The sequence below is a fragment of the Erinaceus europaeus genome, chromosome 19, assembly GCF_950295315.1.
Source record: "Erinaceus europaeus chromosome 19, mEriEur2.1, whole genome shotgun sequence".
Classification (NCBI taxonomy): domain Eukaryota; kingdom Metazoa; phylum Chordata; class Mammalia; order Eulipotyphla; family Erinaceidae; genus Erinaceus; species Erinaceus europaeus.
In genome coordinates this window covers 60117452-60140953 of record NC_080180.1, presented here as the reverse complement: position 1 = coordinate 60140953, position 23502 = coordinate 60117452, and the positions used below count along the sequence as shown (strand labels likewise).

General features: G+C 54.6%; 2 protein-coding genes across 4 annotated transcripts in view; both read right to left on the bottom strand.

Annotated features, from left to right (window-relative positions):
• Positions 1-499: 499 nt before the first annotated feature.
• UCP1 (uncoupling protein 1) lies at positions 500-6648 on the bottom strand. The gene is made up of 6 exons (XM_007536316.3): positions 6446-6648; positions 5250-5445; positions 4227-4427; positions 3741-3842; positions 2082-2262; positions 500-1001 (listed from the first exon to the last, which is right to left on the bottom strand). Exons 1-6 carry the CDS (start codon positions 6575-6577, stop codon positions 887-889), a joined length of 927 nt encoding a protein of 308 aa, XP_007536378.1. The 5' UTR covers positions 6578-6648; the 3' UTR covers positions 500-886.
• A 12233-nt stretch (positions 6649-18881) lies between these two features.
• Positions 18882-23502, bottom strand: part of TBC1D9 (TBC1 domain family member 9) — a 77104-nt gene continuing 72483 nt past the window's right edge. For 2 of the 3 annotated variants that reach the window (XM_007536314.3, XM_060179045.1), the window contains 3 exons: positions 22777-22851; positions 22583-22686; positions 18882-20973 (listed from right to left, as the gene is read on the bottom strand). In XM_007536314.3, coding sequence (XP_007536376.1) covers positions 20275-20973; positions 22583-22686; positions 22777-22851 — 878 coding nt within the window. In that variant the 3' untranslated portion in view covers positions 18882-20274. The remainder of the gene's footprint in view (positions 20974-22582; positions 22687-22776; positions 22852-23502) is intronic. The other variant, XM_060179044.1, reaches the window with a different exon arrangement.

The window sequence follows — 23502 nt, the reverse complement described above, 5'->3', positions numbered from 1 at the left end:
CAGCACTGTGAACCCACCTCTTCCAGCAGACATTTGTCCCACATTTTTTCTTTCTATCTTATTATTTGATAGGAAAGAGAGAAATTGAGAGAAGAGGATGAAACGGAGGGAGAAAGAGGCACTAGCAGACATACTTCACCTCTCCTTCCCTCCTGGAGATGGGAAGCAGGGGCTCGAACCCAGTCCTTGTACATGGTGTACTCAACTGGGTGGGCCACCGCCTGGCCCCCCTAATTGTATTTTTTAAGATGTATACATTAATGGGGGGAGAGGGAGTATAATTCAGGCACATGGGCTGCTGGAGCTTGAACTCGGGATCTCATGCTAAAGAGTCCAATTCTTTACCCTCTGTAACCCCCTCCTGGGTTGATACAAATTGTACTTAAAGTAAGTTAGGTGTCTATTGGTTGTAAGCTTCACTTTCTATTGGGGAGTTTTTAATCCAGGTGAACATCAATACTAACATTCAGATACAGTTCCACAAAAGATGGACTTTGCGGGGGTTTTAGCAGTCCTTTATTAATAGAGTAACTGGCGACTGGGTTAATAAGTAAAGAGAAAACAGTCACATTTTCTGAGGCAACTCTTTGGTTTGAGCATTCATAAATATAAAATGCATTCCACACAGTCCGCCTTCCACTTGTCTACAACTAAAGTCCCTCCTAGTTAATCACGACATTCCATCCTGCCCTACCGCCCACCCAGATGGGCATCAGACCTAGGGCCTCTGGAGATAGAGAGCAGTGCTCCCCCGCCTCATGGCCTCAAGAAGCCTCTGGAAACGGGCAGAGCTGTCATGAAAAGGTGTCACAGCTCTCTGCCAGGGCTCCTTTATTCTCGGAGTGAAGAGAAGCGGCAGAGCCCCCGGCAGTCCCGGCCTGTGCCCCTATGTGGTACAGTCCACCGTCTGCCGGGACTTCATCAGTTCCCGCTTGAGCTGCTCAAAGGTCATGAACATGATGACGGTCCAGGAGCCAAGCCGCAGGAAGGAGGGCACAAACCTGGGGAAGAGCCAGGCAACGTGCTGTCAGTTTGCTTGACGTCTTTTTTTTTTTTTTTAAAGATTTTTTATTTATGTATTTTCCCCTTTTGTTGCCCTTGTTTTTTATTGTTGTTGCAGGTATTGTTATTGATGTCGTTGTTGGATAGGACAGAGAGAAATGGAGAGAGGAGGGAAGACGGGGAGAGAAAGACAGACACCTGCAGACCTGCTTCACCGCCTGGGAAGCGACTCCCCTGCAGGTGGGGAGCTGAGGGCTCGAACCGGGATCTTTATGCCGGTCCTTGTGCTTCGCACAACCTGCACTTAACCCGCTGCGCTATAGCCCGACTCCCACGCTGTAGTGTCTTTATCTCTATTTTTCTATCTGAAAAAGTTGGCTTGGGGCAATGAAGTCCCAGAGACAACAGCACCTGAGTCCTTCACATTGTAAGAGGGAAAGCCAGGGAGTCGGGCGGTAGCACAGCAGGTTAAGCGCAGGTGGCACGAAGTGCGAGGACTGGCGTAAGGATCCCGGTTCAAGCCCCTGGCTCCCCACCTGCAGGGGAGTCGCTTCATAGGTGGTGAAGCAGGTCTGCAGGTGTCTATCTTTCTCTCCCCCTCTGTCTTCCCCTCCTCTCTCCATTTCTCTCTGTCCTATCCAACAACGACAACATCAATAACAACAACAATAAAACAAGGGCAACAAAAGGGAGTAAATAAATATATTTTAAAAAGAATAGCCTCCAGGAGCAGTGGGTTTGTGGTGCAGGCACCGAACCCCAGCAATAACCCTGGAGGCAAAAAAAAAAGAAAGAAAGAAAAAAGAGTGAAAATCAGCTGTTGTCTGCAGGCAGCCTTGAGCCTCTTGACTCTGTATGTCCCACACCTGGGGCAGGAGGCCTGCATGGCCCACAGCCAGAAATGTATTTCCCACTGATGTCAAAGAAGCGTCTGAGCAAGGCTCAGCTCACATTATGACACTGAAGATCTGACCCAGTGGAGTCAGAGCATTTGGAGAAGCTGCCGGCAGGGCACAGCAGACACGAAGTCCCAGGGCGCTGATAACCCCCCCTGGACACAGGCAGAAGGCCCCTCCTACCCTTTAAAGAAGGCCGTGGGCCCCTCCTTGGTGAGCATCGCCAAGGCGCAGTCGTGCACATGAGGGTAGAAGCCCGGCGGGGAATTAATGATCCTGCTTTTCACCACATCCACTGGAGAAGCCAGAGCCGTCGTGCAAAACCCGGCCACCAGGGCCGACACGAAGTGGCAGGGGACGTCATCTGAAATGGAGAACGAAGCAGATCAGCCACAGGATCACCCACCTGCTCCTTGCAGGTCTGTAACATACCGACTGGAGCGGGCAGCCTGTGCGGGCCCTGGAGGAAGCAGCCAAGGAGACAGAGCCTTCTGCTGTCTGTCCGTCCTGCGGTGGGGAGGGCGGGGCAGGATGCTGGCGCTCCAGCTGGAAGGCTCTCTCCTCTCTCAACTAGAGGCATCACCCAGGGACAGTATCAGAGCCCAGGGCCTCTTCCAGAACTCGCTGGAAGATTCTTTTCTAGAAACCTCTCTAGAGACACAGATAGGTCTTGTTTGCTTCACTTTATTGTTCTGTGCAGATGGGGTTTTGGTTTGTTTTTGAGAACTGGAGGTTTATGGAATCCGTGCATCTAGCAGGTCTGTGATGGCCTGTGTTCCAACAGCTCACAGATGGGATTTTATTTATTTATATATTATTATTATTATTATTAATAAAGTCATTGTCTACACTGACTTCTAAGACCAGTGCTACTACCCACCTTGCACATCCCAGCATGTATATACTACAGTGCCCTACAGGCCAGCTGGGCAACCACAGCCACACACCTGACTTGCTTCCCCAAGATGTCTCCTTCACTGTGAGGTGTGCGGCAAACCCACAGCACCTCGAGGTGCCCCCGCCACTGCCTTTCAGTTGAGCTCCCTGAGGACAGAGTAGCGGGCACCCCACCCCCACTGAGTTCCTGACTCTCCAGAGACGTGCTCGCAGAAGCTGTGCTGGTGGCAGTGACTGGGGCACTGCTGACAGCCACACACCTGCCAGGCTGTGTCTTTTGCAAAGTAAACAGCTTTTTCTGTTTTGACTGCAGCCACCTTTGAAAATTCAGGGTTTGGGTTTTTTTTCTTGCAGCTCAACTGTTCTATCTAATATCCCAACCCCCTTCATTCATTAAAAAAAATTTTTATATTTATTTATTTTCCCTTTTGTTGCCCTTGTTGTTTTTTATTGTTGTCATAGTTTTTGTTGTTGTTGTTGTTGATGTCATCGTTGTTGGATAGGACAGAGAGAAACGGAGAGAGGAGGGGAAGACAGAGAGGGGGAGAGAAAGACAGACACCTGCAGACCTGCTTCACCGCCTGTGAAACGACTCCCCTGCAGGTGGGGAGCTGGGGGCTCAAACCGGGGTCCTTACACGTGCGCTTAACCCACTGTGCCACCGCCCAACTCCCCCTTCATTTTTTTTTTAAAGAATTTATTTATTTATTGACAAGAAAGATAGGAGAAGAGAAAGAACCAGCCATCACTCTGGTACATGTGCTGCTGGGGATTGAACTCAGGACCTCATGCTTGAGAGTCTAGTTCCTTAGCTACTGTGTCACCTCCCGGACCACCCTTCATTCTTTTTAAACAGGAAAATATTGGTGCAAAGGGGTTCAGCACAAGGTGGGTGAAGCCACCCGGGGTAAGCGTGAGACACGCGCTGCTGGCTGTGGGGCTCACCTGCGAGCACCTTCCTCCTCACCAGCGCCTCCTTCATCAGGTCGTATACCACCAGCTCTGTGCAGTTGATGATGACGTTGCGTGTCAGGCTGAGGCTGGTCCCTGGAGACAAAGAGAAAAGGCCACCGGCTCCCCCCCTGCTTTGTGAAGTGAGCAGGGCCTCAGTGAGGGGGAGGGGAAGGGGAAGGGGAGGGGAGGGGAGGACCCACCCACCCAGGGGCTCAGGGCCTGGGTCTTAGCAAGGGTGAGACCACGTCATGAGGGGGCTGAGAGCCCAGGTCTCAGTGAGGAGCCCACCCCCAGGGGCTCAGGGCCTGGGTCCCTGAGGAGGAGCCCCCCTCACCCCAGAAGGGGCTCAGGGCCTGGGTCTCAGGAGCCCACCCTCAGGGGCTCAGGGCCTGTGTCTCTGAGGAGGAGCCCTCCTTCCCCCAGAAGGGGCTCAGGGCCTGGGTCTCAGTGAGGGGGAGCTCCCCCCAAGAGGCTCACCTTTCCAGAGACCCAGGATTCCCTCAGTGTTGGCCACCACCCAGTAGGCATTGTAGGTCCCTGTGTAGCGAGGCTTGAGGCCGTGCAGGTGGCTCTGGGCCTGCAGCCGGACCTTCACCACCTCAGTGGGCTGCCCGATGAACACGGCCACTCCCCCAGTCGTCAGCCCAGCCGAGATCTTGTTCCCCAGAGTAGCTGGTTCTGTGCGGTGAAGGGGGGCACAGAGGAGGCAGAACAAGACACGATGAAAAGCAGAGAGGCGGGTGTCCCCGGGCAGGGCCTGCTCATTTCCAACACTTGGCACCCATGAGTCGTCAATGCCAGGGGACACAGGACGGCACCTGGGCTGCCAGACGGCACGGGGAGGAGGGGTTTGTGCCAGAGCCCTGCTCAGCTCTGGCTGTTGGTGCTGGGACTCAAACCCAGGTTCTTTATGTCCAAAGACTTGCCTGCACACGGGCCATTGCTGGGGAAACCTGTGAAGACACAGGCTGGCCCAGCCCAGGACTGTCCTCTGTCCTGTGTCCTCTGTCTTCTGTCCTCAGTCCAAGTGTTTCAGAGACTTCCCTGGCCCCAGGGCCCGGTGTGAACTGTGCTCTGAGCTTTCCACTTCTCCACACAGATGCCCCGAAGGCCCAGGATCTCGGGGGATTTTTAGCAATCCAAACCAGCCCTGAAACCTCCTTTTATTTTTTCTTGTTTTCTCATCGCTAGAGCGTCACCACCACAGCCAGGCTGGCTTTTTCAGAAAGAGAGACTAAGAGGGAGAGATGCCACGGCACCGGAGCCTCTCCCAGTGCTTCTGGGCGGAGGTGAAGCCTACAGCCCGGGCTGGCGTGTGGCCAAGCAGGCGCCCTCCCTGCTGAGCTGAGACCCTGTGCATTTTCCTCTGTGAACGGTGAGTGCTGAGTGGGGGGTGGGGAACACAACACGGGGGTGTGTGCAAACCAGGGCTTCCTGGGGGTGCCCAGGAGACCCTGTGAGGCGCCGCTCTCCCCACACCCCGGGGAGGGGGGTTCTTACTGTCTTTGCCAGAGAAGAACTCCTGCACCGAGTCGTACAGCCCAATGCGCAGCGAGGCAAAGCTGATCTGTCTCTGCAGCCCGGCGGGCAGCCCCCCGTACAGCTTCAGAGGCCCTTCCGTCCGGGCCACGGTGCTGATGGTGCCCAGGACGCCCTTGTACCGGATGCCACTGGACACCGGGCTTTCGCCCTGGATCTGCAGGAGCCGAGGCAGAGGTGTCGGGGGAGACGGGTTGCAGCGGGGACAGACAGACAGCCTCCATCCGGGGGGTTCTGCCTGCCCTCCTCGTAGCCTCCCCTACAAGCCCCCCTGCCACCCACCTCCTGGGCAGATGTGCACAAGTCTGTCTGTCTGTCATCTGTTAGCCTGCCAGCTCTATAAGCACACACACCTGACAACGGCTGTCTGTCTCTAGCTATCTGTCCGTCTTATTTCAGTGAGTCCAGAGTAACTGTAACTACAGCTGCCGACTTTCTTTGTGTTTGTAGGTATCTGTCTGGATCTACCTAGTGTACAGCTGTGTCATTTGTCTGTTTCCCTCTTCTCCATCTTCTGTCAATTTCCCCCCATCCTTCCTACTGGCTGCTACTGGCAGCTTCCTGCTTCTCTCTCTCTCTCTCTCTCTCTCTCTCTCTCTCTGCAGTCCCTGCTGTGTCTGTCATACACCTGTAGCTATCCACCCACTACATGGAGGCCTATACTTAGAGTAAGCGATTCTGATAGAGTTGAACTGATACATATCTCGTATATATTCTACCTAGCTTTTATCTGTCATCTATCTGGAGAGAGAGAGAGAGAAGGAGAGGGGGAAGAGAATGAGAAAGAGTATAGCTACAATAACCTTTTTTTTTTTCTTCTCAGAGTCCTGCTCAGCTCTGGCTTCTGGTGGTGCTGGGAATTGAACTTGGGACTTTTGGTGCCTCAGGCATGAAAGGCTTTTTGCAAAACCATGATGCTATCTCCCCAGCCCACAGGCTTTTGAACCTTGTTCCCCCTGGCCCCCAGGAGTCCTCCAGGACCCCTAAGGCAGTAGAAAAGGAAGGTGTCCGCCAGTCACGGGGGAGCCCAGCTGAGGCTGTGCCCTCACAACACAGCCCCTTGGGAAAGCCCTGCAGTAATCAGGGTCACCCCATGTGTGGTGACCCCCAGGACCCCCCAGGAAGCCCCCCAGGTGGGGAGCAGTGCCCATGGGTACCTGCAGCCGCACTTTGGCTGTGTCCAGCGGGAAGGTGATGATGTCAGCCAGGCAGGCGGCCACCCCTGCAGAGAAGATCCTGACAGACATGGTGGGGGTGGGCCCATCTGAGGCGGCGGTGGTGCCCCCCATCCTTGCCCTGTTGCTGCTGTCGTGGGGACACCTGGCTTGGCCCCTGCAAGGCTCTTGCCTGCCCCTCAGCCACCTCGGAGCAGCTTTATGGGCTGCAGCCTGGCCGGGGGCGGGTCCTGGGGCCCGGATCCCTCCCACTCACCCCCATTCTAAGGGGGAACCCAGCCAGCTGCCACCCTTCACCCCAAAGCCCGCCGGGCCCCTGGCAGCTACACGTGGGAGTGGCTTCCCGGATGGGAGCCAAGAGGTACCCCCAAGCCAGCCCCATTGCAAGGGGGGCAGGCCGCCAGGCTCCCAAGGGCCCCACGGGAAAACCTGCAACCCACAGGTTCCCCTTTGCTCCCCTTCCACCTCCCCTGTGTCCTCCCAGCCTCCACACCCAGCAGGAGCCAAGAGCGCTCTTTCCTAAAGAAAGGAAGCACTTCCTTAGAGCAGGGATATACTTGCTGATGTGCTGTGAGGAGGAGAAGCAGAGCATCACGCAGGCACCTGCAGGCTGGGTCCAAGGTGAGGCCTTGCTCCTGCAAGGCCTGCGCTCCACCACTGTGCTCCCTGCTCTCACAGGAGGGAAGAAGGGGGAACAGGTGCACAGCAGCCTGGGGACCCTGCGTGACCTGCTACGGGCCGAGCTCAGTGCTGGGCCCCCCGCCCCAGACAGCCGACGGGGAGGCCTGGAGCCTGCGTGAGGGGAGGCCACGTGTGGACACTGGAGGTGGGGTGCTTCCAGGTGGGGGCTCTTTGCTTCTCTACTCTGTCACCCCAAGTTCCCTGTGGCTCTGAGTGACACCAGTATACGGTGTGCCCACCCCACTCACCTGCACCCAGAGAACTCACTGGGTAGGGTGCATGCCTTGCCATGCACGGGGTACAGGTTCAAAGCCTGGAGCCACATAGGAGTGTCACAGTGACACCAGGGAGGCTCTGATGCTATGGTCTCTCTCCCTCCTTCCACATGAGTGAAAAAGTCAGCCCTTCCTCTGGGGAGGTGGTGTAGTAAGAGGTCAGGAGCCAGGAGAAAGAGGGGTGAGAGCAGGCTCCATCTGCAGGGGAGTCGCTTCACAGGCGGTGAAGCAGGTCTGCAGGTGTCTGTCTTTCTCTCCCCCTCTGTCTTCCCCTCCTCTCTCCATTTCTCTCTGTCCTATCCAACAACGAATGACCTCAACAACAACAATAATAACCACAACAAGGCTACCAACAACAAAGGCAACAAAAGGGAAAAATGGCCTCCAGGAGCAGTGGATTCATGGTGCAGGCACTGAGCCCCAGCAATAACCCTGGAGGCCAAAAAAAAAAAAGAATGTGAAAGCTATCAGGGGAGGGGATGGGATACTGAGTTCTCTCTTATCCTATGATTTTGTCAGTGTTTCCTTTTTATAAATAAAATTAAAAAAAAAATTCCCTGGGGTTTCCACATAACCAGAGCTTCCGGCAGCTGCACTTCAGGCCAAAGGGAGGGTCCTGGAGCAGGGCTGCCACTGTCCAGTGCCTTAGGTGAAAAAAAAAAAAAGAATGTGGCTCTTTTTAAAAATATAATTATTTTGGAGACAGAAATTCAGAGAGAAGGCAGGGATGTAGAGAAGAAGAGAGAGACACCTGCAGACTTGCATTAAATGAGAGTGAGGTACAGAGAGAGAGAGAGAGGGAGGGAGGGAGGGACAGGGAGAGGGAGAGGGAGATGTTTTGCACACTGCCTGGAAACAGAAGACCAAGAACTACAAGCATAGTGCTCATGAGTGAGACAGAGAGAAACTGAGAGGGGGAGAGGAGAGAGGGAGGGAGGGAGAGGAAACAGGGAGGGAAGGAGAGAGACGAGAGAAGCCCTGTAGACCTTCACCACTCGTGAAGCTTCCTCCCTGCAAAGGGGACCAGGGTCTTGAGCCTGGGTCGCTGAGCACTGTGACGTGTGCTCTACTGGGTGTGCCACCGCCTGTGCCGTAAAAATGTGGGTTCTTTGAAGACATGTTTATTTCAGCAGTGAGAGAGAACAGGAGAGAGCCAAAGCACCACTTGCTGTCCTCAGTGCTGGGGATTTGAACCCAGGGCCTTGGGCATGGTGAGGCTGCTGCCCTCTCAGCCATTACTGATGGAGAAGCAAGTCAGCTGAGAGAGGCCTCCTTTCCCTAAGACGTGTTGAGTGTGTGTCAGCAGACATGGCAGAGGAGAAAGGAGAGGAGAGGAGAGGGAAGAGGGGGCCTAGTGCCTAGAGGAGCAGGAAGTCAGGGGGGATGTGCTAGAAACATCCAGGCTGGAGCAAGTGGAGACAGGTGAGCACAGCTGAGGGCAGGTGAGCACAGGTGAGGGCAGGTGAGCACAGCTGAGGGCAGGTGAGCACAGGTGAGGGCAGGTGAGCACAGCTGAGGGCAGGTGAGCACAGGTGAGGGCAGGTGAGCACAGGTGAGGGCAGGTGAGCACAGCTGAGGGCAGGTGAGCACAGCTGAGGGCAGATGAGCACAGGTGAGGGGCGACCTGGGCAGGCTGGAGAGCCGGCTTATCAGCGGCCATTGGGGTGTGACTGTCCCTGACAGTGGCAGACTCAGTCTCCCACCCCAGGAGGTGACGTGGTTAAGTCACAGTGGTTAAGTTAGCAGCCACAGGCTCTGGGTTCTGAGGGGCGGGTCACCTCCCCAGGAATAGAGCCAATAGGGCAGTGGGGGAAAGTTTACCTCTGGTTGGGGGAGGAGGGGCTATGCAGCCTCCCCCTCCCCCGCACCCCCCCACACCCCCCTCCCCCGGGACAGATTTTGGATTCTCTGGCTCTGAGAAGAAGGGAGGAAGTCAGAGGGGTCAGTGTGCCAGGGGTGAGCCACTGCCCCCAGTGACACACCCGGGAAGGGAGGCCCCCGCCCTTCCCGCTGAACCAGTTTCCTTTTCCTCCTTGAGAATGGGGGTCATGTGCACGGGGGGCTTCTCACACCATGCTCAGTCAGAAGCCATAGCCGGATGCGCCCCCGCCCCCTCATCTTTGAATAGGCCACTCTGTGTGACCACAGGTAGATATCCACCCCCTCCCCCTGGCTTTGAAAAGGCCACTCGCTGTCTGTGTGACCCTTGTTAGTTCAGTTGAGCTCTTTTCACTACTGCTCTCCTGTCCACCGACAGGGACTGTCACTGTGATTCTAGCGACCTTCTCTTTGGGACAACATAAATGAGCCGGAAGTGATGATGCTTAGCAAAATCAACAGAGAGATGAGAGACAAGTACAGGATGGTTTCAGGCATATGTAAATCTAGAGATTTGATAGACATCAGCTTGCCAAACAAACAAACAACCCCCCAAAACAGAAGCAAGCAAACAGGTCTCTAAGACTTGTAAGAATTGTGGTAGTTATCTGGGAGGTGGGAGGGTGGGGATATACCCGGGCATGGTGGGTAACTATGCACTGTGGTCTTACCATCTTGCAACTTAATATGAATCACAAATACAGAATTTAAAAGAGAAAAATGATTCTAGTGACCTTGGGAAGGTCTGTGTCACAGCAGTAAAGGTCTCAGACATGAGTGATCTCTGGAGCTTTAGGTTAGGTGGACACTGACCAGATGCCCACGTAGCTGACTGCAGGGAGCTGAGCATGGGGCAAGAGCTGCACTCCGAGAGGGAAAGTTCCCTCACACTCGGTGCCCCTGGGGACTCAGTGATGACGCCTGAGGTGACGTGGTCTGTCTAGCCTGGGGCCCTGGGCAGAGGCCCTCTTCTCCTGGTTCCTCCTCTCCCCAATCTCCCAGACAGATGGGCTTGGCCAAAAGTCAGTGATTGCAGCCTTGCGAGAGGGTGACAGGGACTCGGGGAAGGAACAGAGGACAGCTCAGGTCACCTACTCCCTCCCGTGCTGCCTGTGTGTCTGCCCGCTGGGAAGGTGCCCTGGCCCTTGCCAGCTTCAGAGACTCTCACCCACTGCTGCCTAGAGGGGAGGAGTGGACCTGAGCAGGGTTGAGTGAGGAGGAAGGAGGGAGGAGAGGGTGGGAGCTGTGAGCAGCCCCCACCTAGCGGTTATCCAGTGGAGAGGCCATGTTCAGCGGAGAAGCAACTACAGAAGCCAGAACTCCCACCTGTTGCATCCCCAAAATAATTTTGATCCAGGCTCCCAGTGGGGGAAAAGTGATAAGGGAAGGGACCAGAGGGCTTTGAACGCCAACTCCTTCAGGACCCAGAAAGAAGAGAGGAAATAAGGACATTTGGATGTAGTAATAGGTTATGTGACTTGGAAAGGAAGATGGAAACTTTTAAAAAGGGGGGGGGGAATTATGTACGAATATAGGCAGGGAGTTGTAGAAATAATAGTTGACCCCTGTCTGCAACCTTAGGGAGAACTGCTGTAGCTCCCAGTGGAGGGACTGGGGATCCAGAGCTCTGGTGGTGGGAATGGTGTGGGGTTATACCCCTGTTGTCTTGTAATTTTGTAAATCAATATTAAATCACTAATGAAAAGAAAGAGGAGCCAGGCGGTGGTGCACCTGGTTGAGCACACACATTACAATGCTTAAGGACCCGGGTTCAAGCCCCCTAGTCCCCACCTGCAGGGGGGAAGCTTTACAAGTGATGAAGCAGGGCTGTAGGTGTCTGTCTCTCTCCCACTCTATCTCCCCCTTGCTCTCAGTTTCTCTCTGTCTCTATTCAATAAATAAATGAAATATTAAAGAGAGAGATAGGCTGCTCTCAGCAGAGGACAGGGTTCCATGAGGGGAATACTTCCCCTCATGGAATGAGAATATGTATTTATTTAAAAAGAAATACACACACACAGACACACACACAGACACACACACATTACTAGAGCACTGCTTAGCTCTGGCTTATGGGGCTTAGGATTGCACAGGTGGGGGACTGACCCTGTCACTCAAGAGCCTCAGGCGAGAGAAGAAAATCTCTTTAGAAACCCTTTACTCTCTCTCCTACTCCCCCCATATTTATTTATTTATTTATTTGAGAGTGTAGGGAGACCCAGACCACAGCACTGCCCAGCTCCAGTGAAAGGTGGTGCTGAACCTGTTTCTTCTGTGTTTTTGGGTATATGAGCTGGTACTCTAACAGACTGAGTGAGCTGGTGTGTATCCAAACTTTAAAAAATTATTTTGGATAGAGACAGAAATTGAGGGCAAAGGGGAAGGCCAGGGGAGGAAGAGTGACTCGTAGACCTGTTTCTGCTCCTGCAGGCGGGCACTGGAGGCTTGACCCTGGGCCCTTGCCCCCTGTGCCGTGCACCCAATGAGGCGTGCCACCACCAGTGTGTATTTTAAGCCCTGTGCTGTGACCTCTGAGTGTGAGATGGGGCTGTGCCCGGAGTCGGCCAGCGTCTCAAGCTCTGGGGGTCTGGGTCAGTGAAGACAGAACAGCACGGCCGGCTAGTGCAGAGGGTGTGGGCAGGGCAGGGGGTGGAGCAGGTGAGGGAGCCGGGCTGGCTGCTGGCCCGGCTGCAGGCTTCTGCTTCTCTGCAGACAAACGGGGCATGGCGGGTGGTGCGGAGCTTCTGGCCCCACGCCCAGCAGGTCCAGGTCAGCCGGCTGCATCCCATCCTGACCCCGTGTGCAGGGGCTGGACCCACCATCGCCTCCTGTCCCTGCCCCTGCTACGGCCGCTCGGGGGCCTCCTCCTGAGGTCCCAGGGGAGAAGCCACAGGGACTGTCCCTGACCTGCTCCACGCCCAGGCGCTCAAGGGCGCAGACACACAGGACCAGGAAATGCCATCGGGGGTTGAAACAGGGAGGACTGTTTGCTTCAGCGCCAGAGCCCTGCCCCAGCCCTCAGAGCAGTGAAGATCCGGTGATCCTGAGCAAAAAAGGAAACCTATTAGTGCTGTTTGTTTGTTGGCACTATGATACACTGCTCCTGGTGGCCATTTTCTCTCTCTTCATTTTTTATTGGACAGGACAGAGAGAAATTGAGAGAGGAGGGGGAGACAGGGAGACAGAGACACCCGCAGGCCTGATTCACTGCTTGTAAAGTGTCCCCTGCATGTGGGGCGCAGGGGCTCAAAGCCAGATGCTTGCGCAGGTCCTTGCGCTTAGTACCATGTGTGCTTAACTGGGGGTGCTACCACCCGGCCCCTCAGTGAGTTTTCTTGTCAAAATGTGTCCCTGTAGAAGAACGCACAGGAGCGTGAAGATGAAAGTGGCTGGAAGGGAGTCGGGCGGTAGCGCAGCGGGTTAAGTGGCGCAAAGCCCAAGGACCGGTGGAAGGATCCTGGTTCGAGCCCCTGGCTCCCCACCTGCAGGGCAATCGCTTCACAGGAGGTGAAGCAGGTCTGCAGGTGTCTTTCTCTCCCCCTCTGTGTCTTCCCCTCCTCTCTCCATTTCTCTATGTCCTATCCAACAATGATGACATCAACAACAATAATAATAACTACTACAACAATAAAAAACAAGGACAACAAAAAGGAAAATAAATATTTAAAAAAAAAAGTGGCTGGAAGTAGAGACACCCGACGCTGACACCCCAGCAGCCCGGCCCCTGCTGCCTCTCCTAAGATGTCCTCTTGCCTCCGCTGTCTCAGGCCTTGGTGCTTCTCTGGAGTCCTCTCCTCTCCTCTCCTCTCCCCTCCCCGCACCCTCCTCCTCTCTGAGGGCCAGGGTCCGCTCAAGAGGGGTCACTGTTCCAGAGGCACTGGGTTGAGCTGGCGGCAGGCCGCAGGTCAAACCAGACCAAGTCACTGCAACTCAGGTGTCAGTTCTTTTAAGACACATTCTATGGGGCAGGGAGACAGCATAATAGTTCTGCAAAAAGACTCTCAAGCCTGAGGCTCCGAGGTCCCAGGTTCAATCCTTAGCTGGCAGGGCTCTGGTCTCTCTCTCTCTCTTTATTAATATTTATTTATTACCTTTTGTTGCCCTTGTTTTATTGTTGTAGTTTTTATTATTGTTGTTATTGATACCGTCATTGTTGGATAGGACAGAGAGAAATGGAGAGAGGAGGGGAAGACAGAGAGGGGGAGAGAAAGACAGACACCTGCAGACCTGCTTCACAGCCTGTGAAGTGACTCCCCTGCAGGTGGGGAGCCGGGGGCGCGAACCGGGATCCTTCAACCGATCCTTGCACATTTTGCCACCTGCGCTTAACCTGCTGCGCTACCGCCTGACTGCTCTTTCTCTTTTTAATGAGAGAGAGATATGTTTTGTGCACTGCCTGGAATCAGAAGACCCAGATTTACAAGCATGGTGCTCATGGGTGAGGCAGAGAGAAGCTGAAGGAGATAGGGAGGAAGAAAAAATACACCTGCAGCATTGTTCACTGCTCATGAAGCTTCCCCCCCTGAAAAGGGGGTCCAGGGGCTTAAACCCAGGTCCTTGCACATGGTAATGTGTAGGTTCTACTGGGCCCCCAGTCACATGTGACCATAATTAAAACAGACTAAAATATTTTGTTCTTTAAATTTTAATCACTCCTGCAGTGACAAGCAGAACTCTAACATAAATAATTTCTTCTTCGATTCTTTTTGGCTAGAGCACTGCTCAGCTCTGGCTTATGGTGGTGCTGGGGACTCAGCCAAGGCCTGTTGCATAACCCCTAGTCCTCATGACTTCGGAGCTGCTTACCTGGAAATAATTACTTAGTGTGGCGTTTATATAGAAATCGAACTCACGCACTATAGTTTTCAGTGGATGTAGATACGCTGGAAAGAAATCTCTAGGCTCAGGCACTAGTTATTATTGGAAGCAGGCATGGCCAATAATTATGACAAATATATTATTACTAATAAAATTGAGTAAATTTCATTCTATACATTCTAAGTCTGTTTCCTCTGTGATTGAGACTGGATTTTTAAAAAAAAAATTGCTTTTATTTACTTCTTTTGTTGTTGTTGTTGGGGCTTGTGTTAATTTTTATGTCTATGCAATTCCACTCCTCCCAGTGGAGAAGCATGTATTTTCTTCAAGTCAGAGAAAGTGAGAGACAGGAGATATGCCACAGTGCCAGTGAACCAGAGAGGACCCCGTGTTTATGGTGCTCCTAGGACTCTAGGGGCTTGAACCTGACTCTTGTGCTTGATAAAGTTTATACTCTGCCTCCTGGGCCCTATTTTATTCTATTCTATTTTATTTTATTCATGAGAGAGATAGAGTTTCATGTTTATGAGAGCTGAAGAAGCCAGAGCACCACTCTGGTACATGCGGCTCTGGGACTGGAACTAAGAGCTTTGAACAGGCGAGTCTGGCACTCTGCTAGTTGAGCTTCTTCCTGGCTGCCTGATGGAGATTTTGTTTTTGTCTTCACCAGAGCTGTACTGCTCTGGGACAACCTTTCCAAATAGTAAGAAGGAGATCGAGGTAAGATAAAGATAAAGATGGGGACAGAAACCACAGCACTGAGGCTTCCTGATGTGATGGTGGCTGGGTTTGAATCCCAGTGGCCAGGGCAAAGCAGGCTTTCCATTTGACTTGCCCTGGGCAGAGACTTCTGAGATGTGTTTATATGTGGAGATTCCTTGACCCTTACCCCCTCCCCAGCCCACCCCAAGGGTCGTATGGAGTGAGGCTGGGGTCTCCAGACAAGACAGGCAGTTACTACACAACACCATCTCCCCAGACAATAATCTGGGGTCCACATGCATGGTAGCTGTCAGGCTCAGGCAAAAACTAGTAAAGTCATGGGCCCCATGGAATATACCTAAAATTGACCTACTAGCGTTTTCCAAAACGGAGACCCCAAATCTTCATCTGCAATATTCTTGCCTTTAGGTTCATGACTAGTCAACAATTTGTTCTGCTTTCTATCTTAACTATTTTTCAACCACCAGGTTCCAGATGCTACCATGATGCCAACCTGACTTCTCTGGGCAGAGGACTCCACCAATGTGTCCTGGAATCCCACTTTCCTAGAGCCCTGCCCCACTAGGGAAAGATAGAAATAGGCTGGGAGTATGGACTGATCTGTCAACACCCATGTTCAGCAGGGAAGCAATTACAGAAGCCAGACCTTCCACCTTCTGCATCCCACAATGATCCTGGGTCCATACTCCCAGAGGGATAAAGAATGGGAACGCTTTCAAAGGGAGGGTTGGGATAGGGAGTTCCGGTGGTGGGAATTGTATCCCTCTTATCCTGTGGTTTTGTCTGTATGTTCATTTTATAAATTAAAAAATAAATAAAGGCCTTGCACTCTTGGGTCAGAAAGCCTTGACCTTGAGCCAGAATGTTCCAACTTGCTTGCAGTTAAGAGACTGAACAATACTCTGCCTTCTCTCCTGTCAAACAGGGAGACTAAGAACTGCCTGGCTGTTCTGTACAGGAAGTGGTGCACCTGCTTGAGTGTGTATGTTCCTATGCACATGGACCCAGGTTCAAGCCCCCGACCGCCACCTACAGGGAGAAAAGCTTTGAGTGGCAAAACAGTGCTGCAGGTATCTCTCCTCTGTCTCCCCAATCCCTCTCGATTTCTGGCTAGCTCTACCCAATAAATAAATAAAAGTTTAAAAAAATGTATGTCTCCCAGACTTCTACCTGCCTGCCTCCTGGACCCTGCAACCTCTCCAGGACACTGGCCAGTGAGCTTCACAAGCACTGGCTGCACCCAGGTCATCCTGGAACGAGGGATGGTGGCAGCTGGGAGGCCAGGACGCTGGGCTGAGAAGGTGTGGCGACAGCACCCACTTCCTCCCAGTCTTTTGGGATTTCCACTTGGACCTGCTCTGCCAGCGCCACCAAGCCTGTCCTTGGAGGAAGGGTCACAGGGCTGAGCTCTCTCCATGCTGATCCAGTGCCTACAGTTCTGGTCTCTTGGGTGAGGGCATCAGTGGTTGTAGGGCATGTCTACAGCCCCTCTCCCTCCACTCTGCTCCCTGACCGGCCTCTGCACTGCTCTGTACTCCCAGGCTCCCGTGTGAGCTGATTTCACGTCATGAGCGAGTAACTGTCCAGGAGAGGGTCCCCCACACAGCACTGCAGGCACACCCTCCCAGCCCGTCTCTCACCCGCACCCCAGCTCCCCCCTCAAAGCTCCAGAGACCACCTTCCTGGCACAGCCAGGAGGTGCCCCTGCCCTTGTGGACAGCCCGGCAGAGGGTCATGGTGGCAACAAGAAACCAGGCAGGTCCTAGGGGGCAGGACCCAGAAGCCAGGGGTTCGGGTCTGCAGGGTGGTCTATCTGGACCCTGGGTGTTTCGGGTGCCAGGCGGAGAGCTAGCTGCATGGCTTGAGGGGCACAGTGGGGGCTACCCGGTCTGGGGGTGCAGTGGCTCTGAGCTAAGTGGCATCTGGGTACGTGGCACCGTGGCTGTGTGTGCCTTGCTCAGGTTTGCAGACAAACTGGGACAGAGTTTAGGGTGAGTCACAGCCTCTGTCTCAGGGTTTCTCCTCCCTCCTGGCCCTGCCATCTCTAGGATCCCAGGCTCAGTGACAACTGTGGTGGGTTCCTGGGAGAGGCAGCGAGGGAGCTGAGGACAGGCGTCAGGAACACCTTCTCCCCCACGTGGGCAGGGGCCATCAGAGGTCACAGCGCCAACTGCTCAGGGCCTGCTCTAACCCTCAAGGCCGTTTCACTCTGCGAGGTCCCATACCCCTCTGTCCTGAACACACAGGCTCCCAGTCACCTGGCCCTTCTCTGCTCTCCCTTCTCCCTATTTCTTTTCCCTGTTCTTCTTCCTTCCCTTCTTTTTCTCTCTCTCCCTCCCCGTTCCTCTTCTCTTCCTCTCCCTCCCCCCCCTCCTTAGAGGGAATGGTTCCTTTGTCTGCTGGCCTAGCTGTGTTTTCTGGGGGCAGGCTTGAGCCCCATGTCTGTCTCTCTCTCCCCGTCTTTACTATTCTAGTCCCGGAAGGATGCCCTCACTGAATTTGGGTCTCTTTCAAACTGCCCCATTCAGGTTCTTCACTCTTTTACAGCAGGTGACATCAGAGACCAGAGCATGTTCCACCTCTCATGCAGTGCCAGGCGTTGAACCCGAGGCCTCCCACATGCCAGGCAAGCACCTTCTGACCTTTAAAGGACTTTTGAAAAGACCAGCAAAGACTCCCGGGGGAAGTCTCCTGGAGCAGCCTGGCCCCGAGGCTGGGAGAGCAGAGGAACCGCCCTGTCCTGAGCTTGTGACAGCCAGCCAAGGCCACCAGGGAGCCCCAGCACAGCCGGGCACTGGGCAGGCCAGCAGAGGAGACAGGTGCCAGCTTAAGGTCACAAACCCAGGGGGCAGGGACGCTGCCTTTTTTTTAGTAGAGACTGGGGCAGCCCTAGGTTAGGGGTGCAGGCTCACACCTGTTCAGCTATGTGTCCCACCACCCTGCATGGGCCCCCTGCCCTACTCGGCCCTCCCTGTCACCCTCTGGTGACCGCAGTTCTGGGTCCAAGTCTACGGCTGTTCCTTGCCCTTGTTTCTCTCGGGCACCTGCCCTTCTAGACTGGCCTCCCCACGATGCCGCAAAGGGCAGGAGTCACACGGTTCAGGTCAGCTGCTGCCTGCTGTCTGCCTCGGGGAGAACCTCCCTGGCCCCCGACCTCCTTGCTGACCTGGCGGCTCCCAGGTGCAGAGGGGAAAGCTGCCGCCCTGGCAGCAAAGGCTGAGCCCAGCCCCTCTCCAACTCTCCCTCTACCCTCACACCCTGGTTCTGAGCCCAATCATCTCCCCTAATCAGCTCCAGAAGTGAGTGAGGATCCTCCTGTTGGTTTGACTGCAGAAGTGCAGCCTGGGTCAGTATTCAGAAGCTGGGTCTCAGTCACAGGGGAGGGACTGTAGCCCAACACTGGCCCCTGGTGGTGTGCAAAAGAATAAGTGTCAAGGAGGTGGTGGGTGGCACATGGCCGGGTGGCTATAGGTGGAGGCTTGGTATCAGTGAAAATACAATGTGCTGACTAAGAATATCATTTACAGGGCCAGGCGATGGTGCACCTGGCTGAGCACACACATCACCATGTGCAAAGTCCCCGGTTTAAGTCCCAGGCCCCTACCTGAGGGGAAAAAGCTTCAGGAGTGGTAAAGCAGTGCTGTTGGCATCTCTCTCTCTCTCTCTCTCTCCCTATCTCACCTCTCAATTTCTCTGTTCAACCAACTGAAAGAAAAAGCAAACATATGATGCAATAAGGCACAACTGCCTGCAAGTCCCACCACGTGACTAGTTACTCAGCTAAATACACACCAGGTCTATTGCTGTGTACCAGTGAGAGCGAGACGGACCCTTACAGCCTTTCATCTGGTGCCCTGGGTGAGTGGCAAATTACCACCTTCTTTTAAGTACTGTCACTCACATGCCCACCACGATACATTCTGTTCCTTCTCAAAATATTTGCCTGTGGAAGTGTGGTGAACCCGTCCAGACACTGGCCTAAGACAAAGCCCAGAGAACGACTAGCCGCAGATCCGGCTCCAACGTCGAGTTCACAGTTGAGCTGGGATTCTGATGTATTTTATTGGTTCACATTGATCCTAACTGAGGTTAACACTACTTCATTTGACAGTTTAAAAATCATTCTGTAAGCAAAATTTAAAAAACCAGCAGCAACAGCTCAAAGAAGGACCACTGAATGAGAGAACGAGGAAATGCAGTCAACGGAATATTTCGGAAGAGACAACGGGAGTGTGGCCAAGATGATGACGTCAATGAGAGGAAGACAGACTTCCCACAGCTGTAAAAGACCAAACAGCGACAGTAACAAAAAGAAGCAAAAATTCAAAGTGCAAATGTGCTAGTTCTCGCCTCCCGCCCGTTCAGGAAATCGAGCACATTATCCCTTCGTATAAAGTGACGAGTTCTGCTTAAAAACATTCAGCTGCGTTATCTTGCAGACGGGCTTTGCAGTTCACATGGACTTCACTGGGAAGATGGTCCGGTGCGCTACATGGCATGACTTCTTGAATCTACATGGAGTATGAGAATGGTGAAGTCTATCGCAACAAGGAACAAGAGGCTCATAGACTCCAGCATGGGAAACAGCGGTCCTTCTCCCTTAAAAAAAGAAACCTCCAAGCCCTCTGCTCTTTCTTTCACTGCTTTCAGATTCTCTGTAAGACAAGACAGCTGGTTCTCACTGATTTCTGGCAGCTGAGAAAGTAAATCATCTGGGGGGTTTTTTAGAGCATGATGGGTCTGGACCTTTTTGGAATCGCTCACACAGAAGGGCTAGTCCGGTCCCAGGTCAAAACTAATGCTTCATTTTCACGGTGGTCTGGGAGCTCGGGACTTTCCAGCTCAAGGTGTGTGTGTGTGTGTGTGTGTGTGTGTGTGTGCGTGTGCGTGTGCGCGTGTGCGTGTGTGTGTGTAGGGGGTGTCTGCTGACCAGGCCTTCTGCAGGGGAATCGTCAAGACTTTGAAAACCCTCCTAACACTCTGCAGAGGGGTCCAGGCCTGGCCCAGCTGACAGCGCCTTCCCGGGGCTGAGTGGCTCTGTGGTTCCCCGTCCTTCCAGCTCTGCCTGCACCTTTCACAAGCCCCACGGCTTGGGCAGCCTGGGGCGGCGCCATCGCTATGTGCCAGGCGTCCAGCTCTAGGTGAGGTCACAGGTGACACAGACTCACCTTTTTTTTTTTTTCCTTTTTCTATTTGTGGGTGGACTTCACGTGGCTTTCCAGACTACATTCTGGAGAAACCCCTCTCCCCATAGCAAAACAGGCCTCCACACGGGGCAGTGCTCCGTGAGGGCCCCCAGAAGCCACTGCTACACCCCAGACTTTCCAGCCGGCCCCTGGTAAAGCGTGAACTTCAGAGAAAGAGACCCCCGACAGAAAAGAACATAACAAAGCCCCCAGTTCCCAGGCCCTGGGCAGGGGGCGGGGAGGGGGGGGCTCAGCCGGACAGGGTGGAGAGGTCATAGTCGCTGGCGGAGGCGGGCGGCCGGCCCACCAGGCGCCCGTTCTTGGCGCCGCCGACCCTCGCCATCACGCTCACGGGCTTGTCGAAGTAGCGGACGAGCGCGGGCTCCGTGAGCAGCGAGGCCAGGAACTGCTCGAAGGTGATGGCCCAGTCTCGGTCCAGCCGGGCGCCCCCGGGCAGTGCGGCCGAGCCCTGGGGGCCTCGCACCAGCACGGTGTCCTCGCCCACGTCCTCGCAGTGCAGCTTGTCGTCCTCGTGCGAGCCGGCGCTCAGCACCGAGTAGGACGACATGGAGCTGTCGTCTTTGGTGTCATCGTCCGAGATGAGCATGGCCGAGCAGGCGGCCGGGTCCTCCTCCAGCTTGATGTCCTCCATCGGCCCGCCCGGCGACGAGGCCTCCTCTGCCTCGGCCCTCGCCGTGCTCCCGGGGTCCCCCGCCAGGGCCAGGGGTGCCGCCGGCTTCTTGGGGAAGGCCGTGCCTCCCGGGGGGCCCTGCGGGCAGGTGGGACTGTCCCCCCCCTCCCTGGCTGGGGCCCCCGAGAAGAGCTTGCCCACCTCCCCGATCTCCAGCAGCAGGCTGGTCACGGCGGCCGTGGCATGGTACAGCTCCTGCTCATCCGGGTCCTCGCTGAACATGTTGTACATGGTCCTGCACAGCTCGATGAACTGGCCCTGGGGGGGACACGACACTGACCACTGAGCCACGGGGTAGGGGAGACACTGACCACTGAGCCACTGGGAGAAAGACACTGACCACAGAACCAGGGGGTGGGGGAGACACTGACCACTGAGCTACCGGGAGAAAGACACTGACCACAGAACCGGGGGGGGGAGACACTGACCACTGAGCCACAGGGTAGGGGAGACACTGACCACTGAGCCACCGGGAGAAAGACACTGACCACTGAGCCACCGGGAGAAAGACCACAGAGCCATGGGGGGGGGCAGACACTGACAACAGAGTGGGGGGGTGGGGGTGGGGATGCACTGATCATAGAGCCACAAGACAAGACCCTGACAGGGACCCCAAGCAGCCCCGCCCACCTGCCCAGCAGGAAGTGCCCACTTGGGGCCTGACCTGGCCTTTGCCAACAACCCAATATTATTATTATTATTTTTGATGTGCAGTGTCACCATTTTTTGGACCTATTTTTTTCTTTTTCATTTTTGTTACCAGTGGGTCATTGCTGGGGTTCTGCACTTGCAAGATTCCACCAATCCTGGAGGCCTCCCCACCACCGTGTGTGTGTGTGTGTGTGTGTGTGTGTGTGTGTGCACATGACAGAGCGTGGAACGGCACTGCAGCCCTGCTTCACCACTCATGAAGCTTCCCACACAGGTGTTCCCATGTGGTAGCTGGGGGCTTGAACCTGGGTCCTTGTGACGGTTAGTCTGTTTGCTCTTTCATTCAGCTGACAAGATGGTGTTGGGGGGAGAGAGGCTGCGCCCTCCACACACTCCTGTGTGCTGACGGGGCTTGAACCTAGGCCTCTAGCATGGCAAGCAATTCAATTCACCTGCTGTTCTCTCTTTTTCCGTTTTTATTCCCACCAGAGTTTGCCTGCTCGGGTGGATAGAGAGAGACACACCACAGCTCTAACGCTTCCTCCCTGCTTCCACCACCTCACGTGCAGTGAAGCCAGGCTCGAGCCTGGGTCACAAGCATGGCAAGGCAGGCCCTCTCCCGGATTAGCTATCTTATTGCCCCCCTGCCCCCAGCATTCTTTTCCCACCCAAAAGCGTTCATGCTCCCAGGCCCCAGCGCCCACGGGCTGCCACCCACTGGGTCTGAGTCTAGGCTCCCAAGCTGAGCTCACTCCAGGCTCCCAAGGTGCTCGGGCCGGGCCCCCTCAGGAAGCCACCTGCCTCCCTCCCAGCTGGCTCGCTGGTTGGTCCTTCTGTTAAGAAAGCGTCTCCAGCCACGCCGATCATGCATATACTGTTGGACTCACCTGACTACATTTCAGCATCTTAAGAAGAACCCTATTCCAGGAGTTCCTATAACACTTGGAAACAGCTGCCCTTGGGTGTCTGCAGGTCCTCTGAATGGCTGGGATGGGGTCATGGGCTATCACAGCTGACTGCTTTCTGTGTTTTGCCTTTGCTCCAAGGAGGAGGTCATTCTCTCACAACTGAGACTGTTCATGGGTGCAGAACACAAAAAAGACGCATGGGGGCAGACAGTGATAAGAGAAGTTCCCGATCTCTGGGAGATAGGGCTATGACCGTGGCCTCTGTGTCTGGATACAGCTTTCCGGTGTGAGCGCAGAGAAACACCCACCTGATTCAGCTTGGGCAAATCCTTGGCGTTCTTCGACTTGGATTTGCTCTCTGGAGTCCAGAGCCTCAGATAATTACGGTTTTCTTGAGAGTTTATCCTTTTCCCTAAAACCAAAAAAGTCAAGACCTGAGGACTCACGGGCCAGGGAGCCAAGGCTGGCAGGGGCTGCAGAGGGTGGTGGGGCACTGACGCACCTCTGTCGGGCTTGAGGCTGACGGTGACAAAGCCGTCCTCCACGCCAGGCCCGCTCCTGCTCTCTAGGCCGACCACTGCGGGAAGAGGCCACATGCCACATACCTGACAGGCTGGGCTCAGCCTAAGAAGAGCAGAAGGGACCCGCCACGGCCCTGTCTGCTCCGTCTACCCACCCCCTGGTCCGTCACTCTGTCCAGGCTTGTTACCTGCCTTGTTTTGCTCAGGGACTGAGAGCAGGCGGCCTGAGCCCTGCTTATTTGGGGAAGGCAAGATTAGTGATCCCAGGTGTGGCCCCGGTTACTCTGGGCCTGGAGGCTGCTGAGGCCGCTCTGGTCAGGACACAGGGACACAGGAGGTGGGGATCAGTACAGGCTGAGATGCTGCCACCGGCTCACCCAGGGCCGGTGTGCGGATCTGAGCAGGCTGCTCCTACAGCCTCAGCCCTACCCCTATGGCAGGAACGTGCCCCAGGCCCCACGAGGACACAGAACTTGGCTGGGCTTCAGTGGAACGCCACTCATGGGCTCCTGAGCTAACATTTCCATAACTGTCCCATGTCACGAAATATTTTGTTAAGTCTGTGTTTCGGAGGGGGGGGTGGCAGGGGTTGGACTCACAGTCTTACTCCAATGAGACAAGAGTTCCACCACAGGCTAAATCTCTAAGACAGACAGACAGACACACACACACACACACACACGCACGCACACTGTGGTCAACACCAT